At 47.5% G+C, this 10,151-nt stretch overlaps 1 protein-coding gene across 1 annotated transcript in view; it reads left to right on the forward strand.

Annotated features, from left to right (window-relative positions):
* Positions 1 to 9,564, forward strand: part of akap6 (A kinase (PRKA) anchor protein 6) — a 158,542-nt gene extending 148,978 nt beyond the window's left edge. Inside the window, exons 18-19 of the mRNA XM_034859174.1 lie at positions 1,975 to 4,956; positions 8,215 to 9,564. Coding sequence (XP_034715065.1) covers positions 1,975 to 4,956; positions 8,215 to 9,486 — 4,254 coding nt within the window. The 3' untranslated portion in view covers positions 9,487 to 9,564. The remainder of the gene's footprint in view (positions 1 to 1,974; positions 4,957 to 8,214) is intronic.
* Positions 9,565 to 10,151: the final 587 nt, after the last annotated feature.

Here is a 10,151-nt window from a genome sequence, read left to right on the forward strand (position 1 = left end):
TCTCTTGGTCTTAGTGAGGACTGGAGGGATGTGATCCAGTCTCTTGGTCTTAGTCAGGACTGGAGGGATGTGATCCAGGCTCTTGGTCTTAGTCAGGACTGGAGGGATGTGATCCAGGCTCTTGGTCTTAGTCAGGACTGGAGGGATGTGATCCAGTCTATATCAGATGGATGGACAGACAGATGGACGGATGGATGGCAGAGGATGGTTGGATGGATGGACCAATGGATTGATGTTGGACGGATGTTGGACGGATGGATGGTGGACGGACGGATGTTGGACGGATGGATGTTGGACGGATGGATGATGGACGGACGGATGAGGGACAGATGGGTGGATTTATTAATCCCAAATTGGGAAATTACTGACACAGCAGCAAGTTACAGGGACGAACACACTCACTCACACACATACAGGAAATACAAGAAATATACTAAAAGTTATAAATTAGAACACCAAAGATCAAAGGAACAGAACTGAAAACACAGATAATGAAGGACAAACGTCTTTCTTTCTGTGCTGCTGAAGTGACCCGGTTCCTTCGGAGTGCCCTTGCTTTTTGTCTCTTTAAGAGCAATATTTCTGGAGACATGGCGAGAGAGAGAAAAGAGCTTCGGCATGCAGCGGGGTTAAAACCTTGGACGTTGTGCGTTTGTGCGTTTGTGCGTTTGTGTGTTTGTGCTTTAGCAGCTGAGCCTCCATTCCTCTTCATCCTCGCTGAGCAACTTCAAATCTGTCTTCTTCCACACAGCATGACGTGTTTTTAGTTTTAATGGATATTGCTCACGTTTAATTGATTTGTCTACTCAGTTGTCAGTCAGCATAGATTTTTAAATTCCACTATTTTTCTGTTCTTCTCATATATTCTTACCTCCTGTCTTTGTCCTTTATAATTCCTGTTTGTATCTCACTTCTGTTTTTTGGGGGTTTATTTGGATCCCCATTATCTCCAGCATCAGCTAGAAGTCTATTTTGTGACAATACGATTTACAACATCCCATTAAACATTACTTCAGAACACACATTTCACAACATACAACTGATTAATTTACAAATTACAGCTGAAGCAATTTGTGAAAGATTTGAAAAATATATTACACTACTCCATATCTATTTTTAAAGAATCAATGATAACCACATAGCCCAAGTCACTAAGTTTCTTTGAAAAGTTGGATATTATTATTTGGGAGTAAGTTCCATTTACACATTGCTCTGTATGTGACTGAATGTTAAATGGATTTGGTTTTCTCTTCAGGTTAAAGCGTCCCTATTGTGCTAATTTAGAGGTTATGTCAGAATAGGTTTACATAGTTTAATTTTCAAAAAAACACCATATTTTTGTTGTTCTGGACCATTGCTGCAGATTCTGTTTTCACCCTGTGTGTTTAGGTCTCTGTTTTAGCTCCAGAGTGAGACATCCCACTTCTGTGTTGCGTAGTATCTAGGTAAGGACTACTAGCCAGTCAGAAGCAGAGTATGAGGGCCCTGACAGTACCTAGGTAAGGACTACTAGCCAGTCAGAAGCAGAGTATGAGGGCATGCTATGCTACCAGCTAGGAGAGCATTATAACGTGTGTTACAAAGTGACGCACGTTTGTCTCTGAAGTAAAGGACTACAATAGAGCTGTTTGGAGCAGTTGGTGAACAGGGGTTTCTGTTGGAGATGGTATGTCCCTTTGGGGGGGGGGTGGGGGGACTTTGGGCTATTTCACAAACCTTTAACATGCTCAAAATTATATATAACACTCGTGTTGATGTGTATGTTTTACTTTTTGCTACGCATTAGCCACACCAATAAAGGTTTTTAAGCTTTTTCTTCAACAAGAGTGCCTTGGTTTTCATTGTTGTTCTGATGCTCTTGGGTCATGTTTGACTTTCTTCAACCACCACTAAAAAGAAGTGTTCAAAAGAAGTGTTCCTTTCTATGTCTTCCCACTTGTCTTATTTGTTTTGTGTCTTTTTTTTTGTCTGCAGGTTATCGGCAGCGCTCTGGAACCGGGTCTTGTCGACCTCCACCAGATCAGCCTGGTCCCATCTGGTCCAGTGGCTCCACCACAAGACGAGTCTTGGGAATGGGACGAAACGGACATGACAATCGCAGAAGTAGAACCCCAAGAAGACCCAGACCTCGACCTTATGCACAGCCTCCCCTCAGAACCAAATCTGCCTTCGGACAGCTTTCTGTCCAATGGGAATCAGCCCGATGGGATTCGAATCGGTGTCCCAGCCAGTCCTGACATGTTGTCCCATGTGAGGGATGGATCCTCCTCAGAGGGTCAGCCCAGTGTGATGTCCCAAACTCTGTCCCTGAACAACAATAACGTCTACCAGGTGTACAGCCTGCATAGTGTGGAATTATACAGACAGCCTCAGTTTCCTCACACTTCCTCCTCGCTGCACAAAACCAAATCAGGAAAACGAAAACCACCACATCTCCTTCTTAAGAGTCTGAGTAAAGACTCCTCGTTCTCGTCTATCGAATCCCTCCCGGACCTTCTGGGAGGTTTGATGTCAAACAGCCGAGGAGGAGACAGAGGCGTCGGGGAGAGGGAGAGTGGCGGAGGAAGAGGCCAGTCGGCGTTCAGCCGGCGGTCAGAGAGCGAGAGTGGGATTGTCAGTGATACAGGAGACACGGAGACGACATCCAACTCTGAAATCCAAGAAGAAGATGAGGATCACGAAGGAGAGGAGGAGGAGGAGGAGGAGGAGGAGGAGGGAAAGAAGCAGCAGACGTTTAAAACCGTAGACCGCAGTGTGCACAAAGACAACGTTACCAACCAAAGAACCAAGAATGAGGAGAATGTGAAGGAGAAAGGATGGAGGAGGGATGAAATGAGAAAAAACAGAGATGAGGAGAAAAGGAGGAGGCCCAGGAGGGGAGGAGGGGAGGCGGTTGAGATCCTAATCCACGGGCGTGGAATCTTGACCCCAGCCGACTCCGACTCTGACTTTGAAGTGGGAGGACTCGGTGTAGACTCCTCCGAGACCTTTAAGTCCCGCAGCATCTTCACAGAGTTTAAAATCAACCAGTTGAGCGGTTTGGAGACCCCTCCAGCTGTGAGCCGCCAGGCGTCCAGTCCGGTTTTATCTCAGTGCTCCTCTCTGGAGTCCCTTCTGGCTGTGGGTGTGGAGTTATTTCCCTCCAAAGACCAGCTGCACCGTAGCGCCTCTCTGGAGAGCTGCTTGGTCCCGTGTTGGAGCGCCGAAGAGACCGCAGGCAGCCTGGTCAGCCTTGGGGATCTGGACCTGAATGGGCAGGGCAGCGAGATTGAGGGAGCGAAAGCACGAAATGAAAAGAAGAATGAAAGTGTGCAAGGAGAAGCGCCCTCTGGGGAGCTGAGCCGAAGGACTCTGGATCTCCTGAAACGCCTGGAGAACATCCAGAGTCCTTTGATGGGGACGATGACCCGGAGTTTTTCAGACATGACGCTTCGGAGCGTCTCCCCGCAGCGCAGCCGTCTTCCTGCCTCGCTGTCTCTCGGCGGTCGACACGCCCCGCTTTCTAGGATTTCAGGGTCTCCACGAAAAGGCCCCCCATCCCTGATCAACGAGAGCTCAGCGACAGCATCTCTAACGGAGCTGAGTAGCGCCGAGGACTCCTCTGTGGGGTCGGAAGACTTCCCCGCGCTCAGAGGTCAACGCCACCTCTTCCTGGATACCGGCGGGGCAGCAGCCAACGCCAACTCGTGTTCTTATAGGAAACGTTGCAGAGGCGGAAACGGCAGAGGAGGGCAAGGGATGGATGAGGCCGACGCGGCCAGTTTGAGCCTGGTAGTGAACGTCTCGTGCAAGTCGGCCTGCACGGACGAAGACGAGGACGACAGCGACCTTCTGTCTTCCTCCACGCTCACGCTCACCGAGGAGGAGCTCGGCGTTAGGGACGAGGAGGACGAGGGGGACGAGAGGTTGAGCGGCGTCTCCTCCGGCAACGACGAGGACGAAGAGGAGATGGAGGGCTCGTACGTCCTGGGGCTGGAGTACATGAAGAGGGAGCTGCAGAGTTGGATCCGATCTTCCTCTAAGACCGAGGCCGGTCTCCGGGACGAGCTGCAGTGCGGGACCACCCTTTCCTCCGCCTCTCAGAACACGGTGCCGCACCGCTTTCAAAGGCGCTCCAAATCAATGGAAGCCAACACTATCGCAGGCAACAACAAGGCAAAACGAGACAAGAGAGAACGGGACGAAGAGGAGGAGAACCGGAGGAACGCGACGAGAAGCTACATCAGCCAGTTTGTGGACGACGTGGAGAACGGAAACGTGGACCACAGCTGCGTGAAAGGGGAAGACGAGGACGACGAGCTCCTCCGGGAGGAGTCGAGCGTGTTCACCAAGAAAGGCGAGTCGCTGAGGGAGTCCTACGGGTTTGTCAAAACGGCGGAGTCGGTCCAGGAGGACGGGGACGTGATCGAGAGAACCGAATCAAAGCTGCTCTCGCCGTCTCCGTCGTGCAAGCTCCTCCCCTTTCTGTCCAACCACGCTTCCTCTTTAGTGGGACAGCTGAGAGGGGAGTTGCCCTGTCACAGCTCCTCCTTCCCCTCGCCTCCGTCCCTCTCGCCCGTCGAGGACTGCGGATCCCGTGACACCTTGCACATGGGCAGGCCAGCAGCCGGGGGACGGAAGGCCATCACCAGTCAGGAAAAGTTCAAATTCTCGTCTTTTGTGACGGAGGAGACGAGGAGGGAAGTCCGAGACAAAGAGACGTCACTGCCGCCCAAAAAACGGCACAATTCTCACTCTTCCTGCTGCAGCCACCTTCCCTCCCCCTCCTCCCTCCATCCTTGCAGCGTAGGTGAGGGCGCCAAAGAGAATGTGCACGATTTCGTAATGGAGATTATCGACATGACGTCCCTGGCCCTGAAGAGCAAAGAGAATCAGCCCGAAGAACCGAACCAGCACGACAGAAGCGGGTCCGTCCCAGACCAAGGTCCTGCATCGCTGGCACAGATCAGAGACAAGGTACAGAATTAATGATGAATACAGAAATCCAACTGAGAAAATATCATAAAACAATCAGCCTATTATGGATTTCATTACAACAAAACCAGCTAAATATTAAATATATTGCAAATGCAGAAACCCTAATGAACTTAGCTTAATATGGTATCAAATGTTGATAATAAATACATTTAATTATTTTATATTGCAGCGGCTAGGAAAAAACTGTGGATCAGAGACATAAAACGCAGATTTATCACTAGAAATATGACTGTATCAAGCATCTCACTATCACTAATGTTAAAGCCACATTCATATTTTGATGCAACAAATGATGTCTTCAACTACAAAAAGCCGGAGGTTAGAACTGAACTGGGTTTTAGGGATCCGAGCTAGCGCATTCAAAACCAATCAACACCATTTCTACTGCAAAAAAACCCATGAAAACAACTTTACACTCTGCTCATGAAGTAAGCATATCTCCAAAACTCAAAATATGCAGAGTTATAAGTAACTTGTGGAGTTTGGAGAAATATTTTTGCATGTTTCTACGTAAATCCACAACAGAAAACGTATGTTTTTCATGACACGATTTCAATACCTTTTATGAATTATTATCATTTATTGACTAACATAACCTTTTAGCCTTGGGGGGGGGGGGGGGGGGGGGGTAGTGATTTGAGGGGTATGAAGCATTTACCCCTTGTGTTGTCTTCTTTTAAAAATTGAAAATCTGCGCTGTTTCTTACTTTTTTGTCCTTTTTTTTGAATGTTTGTCACTTGTTACTTTTTTTCTACGTAACACTAACTTATTAACTTTAGTTTTACAGTTATTTTTGGAATTTATGGTCAATTAAGCTCATTTATAGGAAATTACACCTAATGTTTAAGTTAGAAAAGCAGAAATTAGGAATTATTGAGACTAAAATTAAAGGAATGGATGTTGATGATAATCACAGACTGGAATATGTCAACTTTTACTCAATACTATTTCAAAAACACTTCCATTTGTTTTACAATGCTATAAAATTGAATAAGACGCCCCAAAATTAATGAAAGTAGAGATTTGTACTTGGCAAAGACTGTTGGGTGGAATCAATCATGTTATTTTGGGGAATTAAAAAGAACATTGATATAGGACAACATGGGGACAACATGAGGACAACATGAGGACAACATGAGGGTTCTCCAACAAATGACTTCACTATAAGCAAAAATGTAGACTTTTTCTTTTTTTTAAGATTATTTTTTGTGGCATTTTATTTTGACAGGCAGGCTGCAGGGGTGAAATGGGGGGGCCGCAGGTCAGGGTGGAACCGGGGGCCACAGCATCAAGGACTAAACCTCTATATTCATGCGCCCGCCCTACCAGCTGGGCCACCCGGGCGCCCATGCAGACCTTTTCTATTCAGTCTCCTGTGTGACCTCACGTGCATTTCTGTTCGTTTTGAGGGCAAAAGAATCTGAAAAGTCGCAAAAGTTATCTCAGTTAATTTGTTCACTGAGTTGGAGTAATTCAATAAATCGCCTCACAGATCATAACTTTTAGGATGTAATGACTGTAATTTCTTCGGTATCTTTTGCGAGTGAAGTAATCTAAAAGCTAATCAGTTTTCCGTCTTCCTTTTGATTTGTGAAAAAGAAAAACAAATCAGGCAGAAAACTTTGAAAACTCCTCTTTTACAAAGTATAAACTAGAAATAAAGCCGGTTTTTACTGTGCAAATGAACACTTGGTTGATGGTTTCTTGGATGGTTTGGGGATTGTGTTAAAGGGACACGACACCATGACTTCACCTAAACATACATGTAGAGTGGGGCTCCAACGTTTGGGCACCCTGGGTAACAATTTGTCTTAATGTGCATAAAGAAGCAGACGCCATGTTGTTGTTTTCTGTTATTTTGAAAGTGTAAAAGATGGAAATAAAATCTAACTTTTTGTGACATATTATATACAAATGTCTCATCTGTCATTTGATGCCTTTTGGAGATTTTTCCATCTTTTCTCGGCTTCTTTATGCACATTAATACACATTTTTACCTGGTATAACCAAACTTTCGAGCCCCACTGTAGCTCTGTTATTATTTTTAAATGTGTAGTTCTGTCAGTAGCGAGGCAAATTAACCAATCGGTGCGGTCTACACCACGTTATCCTCCTGCTAGAGTCAGCACCAACCGGCCTAACCCATGTATGGTATTCGGGTCAAATTGACTCTTTTAATTTTTCACATGAAAAATGGTATACGTGTTTTCTATCAGCGTCCTCTCCTTATTTCCTGAGATAAACATGTCTTCCTGACTCAGAACATTATTCTGGATATGACACTTATGTTGTTTCCATAGTGGATTTTTAACATGAATTATAACTTATGACAAAAAAACGAACCGCACTTCCATGTTTAATAGTGTGCTAGTAGAGACTGACTGTATTCTCTAAACAAAGATGTTATGTCACCTGTTGGAAATTGAGATAAAGACTCTTTATTTGTTCATAGATCATGAAGGAAAATGTTATTTCAGATTTGTTTTTAAAACCCCAAATAAGTCAAGGGTCAGTTTGACCCGAAGGACACGAGAGGGTCCCGAAAATGAAGACAATACAAAGGTTAACATGCTCATAGTGTCATTACCAGTGCTTAGCCATGTACAGTTATTACTTCCAAGTGAACACAGTGACTCTGACTGCAGTAGATGTGACAGAAAGACATAAAAGTTGTGTTAATCCAGACCTCTGTTTGTTTCCTGGTGAAGTCAACACTAGTCGATTGGTACTACTTTTATGTCTTTCTGTCACATCTACTGCAGTCAGAGTCATTGTGTTCACTTGGAAGGAATAACTGCACATGGCTAAACACTGGTAACGACACTATGAGCATGTTTAGAGGCTTAAAACTCGCCCTGTTTAACCCTGTTGAGTGCTAACTCGAGCAGGAGGATAACTCGGTGTAGACGATCCCCGGATCCTGAGACACGATCCTACAAGGTTCACCTATTGCACATTTAAATAAAACCAAACAAATTACTTTAAATCACAGGAAACCAAAATGAAATAAAATTGAAAAGTAACTCAGAAGTTATAGCAAAAGTCATAATTTCTTATTCCCTTAGTGGTTCTGAACCGAGTTGTTTTTTAAACCAACAAACCAAGTCAGGTGAAGTGAATTTTATTTATTAAGCTCAGACTCCCAGATTTGAATCCCTCCGCCCTCAGACCCTCGAGTCAGACCCGGAACTAATACCAAAACTACACCTTTACAGACTTTCTCCTTCCTCCTCCAGGTGTTGGAACACTCCCACCGGCCTCTCCACCTTCGCAAGGGAGACTTCTACGCCTACCTGTCCCTCTCGTCCCACGACAGCGACTGTGGCGAGGTCAGCCAGTGCTCCGAGGAAAAGTGCCCCACGCCGGCGCCCTACACCCTCCCGTCTTACGCATCGCCGACCCGGGACCTCCAGAACCCGAGCCCGAGCCTGAGCCCGGACCTGTTCACCAGCACCCGGCGGCGAGTATCAAACCTGTCTCCGTCTGCCGACCCGGAGTCCGAGACCAGCTTCTGTGCTCTGGATTTGAAGTCTGGCCGCGCTGAAGAGCCCACCAGCCCCTCCCTGTCCCTGTCCCTGCCCCCAAGTCCGGACATCCGGGACGAGGTGACCCTGTTTGCCGCCTGCACGGAGGAGGTCTACCTGGGCCCGCCTCTCTGCTACAGCATGGCGCTCACCAAGAAACCACGGCACGATCCTACGAAGGAGAACTCAGAGTCCTCGCCCTCCTCGGACACTGGCTGTGGAGCTCACTCGGCGCGTTCAAAACCAAGCGATACTTCTGATCCAGGTGATAGTCTGAGCCACATGTCTCCCTCGAAGGAGTTTGTGTTAGACCAGGATCACAGGATGCATTTCCAAGGATCGAGTCCCAGAGAGGAAACACACAGCACCTTGTCTCCTTTCCTGGAGCCTCGTCGTGGCCCTTTTTCCTCCTCCTCCTCCTCCTCCTCCTCCTCCTCTCTCCGAGGGCCTTGCAACCCGCCCTCTTTTCCTCCTCTTCCTCCCGTGTGCCCTGGCGCCGAGCAAGAGGAGCTGAGAGACCTGTACCTCCTCTGTGATGTCGCTGGAGGCGAAGTCGCGGCCGCTGCCAGTGTCAGCCCGCGGCTGGAGGAGAGGAGTCGTAATGAGGGGCTTCCTTATCTTAATCCCCGGGCGCGCGTCGCCCCGATAGACTCCTCCGCAGACGAATGTACGGCAGATACTAAAACGCTCGAATCCAATATGGGCGCCGTAATGACCAAGATAAGTGTCTGCGGCTCGGCTACAAATCCCTTAAAAGAGCCAGCCGCTGCCACGCGTGTTAATCCCAAAATTAACCGCTCGCCGATGAGAGAGGCCGATAGGGAGGAGGGGGAGCGGCGAGGAGAGGGGGAGGAGAGGCGGCGAGCGAGGCGGGTGGAGGAGAAGGGGAGGAGAGGGCGGAGCGGTTCGCAGCGGGAAGCGACGACGGCGGCAGAGAAGCAGGTGAGTGTCTCTCTCATCCTGATCTGCTATCTCAGACATTAGACAGGGCCGCGATACCGCTGTTCACCTCTCCACTCCAGGCTTTAGTCCGAGCCGAGCCCCTGGATGTAATGAGGCCACTGTGCGTATCTCTCATTTCCATTTTCTGTGTAACCCCCCCCCCCACACACACACACACACACACACACACACACACTCCACCTCCTCCACCTTACCCTCTCTTCTTCTCTCCACTTCACCTTTTTTTGCCTTATTTCCTCTTCTTCACCTTTCTCTTTCTGTCCTTTTTTCATCACCTTGATCTCCTCCTCTAATCTCCAGTACTTACAGTGTATCATCATCCTCTTCCCCTTCTTTTCATCCCCTCTTCAACATCTCATGGCTCCCCCACTCCTTCCTGTATTTCCTCTTCTTCTTTTCTTCCTCGTATGTGCTTTCCTCCAACCTCTCTCTTTCCTGTCTTTCATCATCCATTCGTTTTCCTCCCATCCTCTAATCTTCCTCTCCTCCTGCATCTTTTTTGTCTGGTCGGATTTCCTCCTCTTCACCTTTCTCTTTCTTTTTCCCCTCATCTTCCACCACTCCAACCTTTTTCCTCCTCTCATCCAACACTCCTTTCATTTCAGGTCCCTTCCTTCTTTCCTTCTCCATCTCCTTCCTTCTTTCCTTCTCCATCTCCTTCCTTCTTTCCTTCTCCATCTCCTTCC

This window comes from Etheostoma cragini, chromosome 20 (assembly GCF_013103735.1).
Source record: "Etheostoma cragini isolate CJK2018 chromosome 20, CSU_Ecrag_1.0, whole genome shotgun sequence".
Lineage (NCBI taxonomy): Eukaryota > Metazoa > Chordata > Actinopteri > Perciformes > Percidae > Etheostoma > Etheostoma cragini.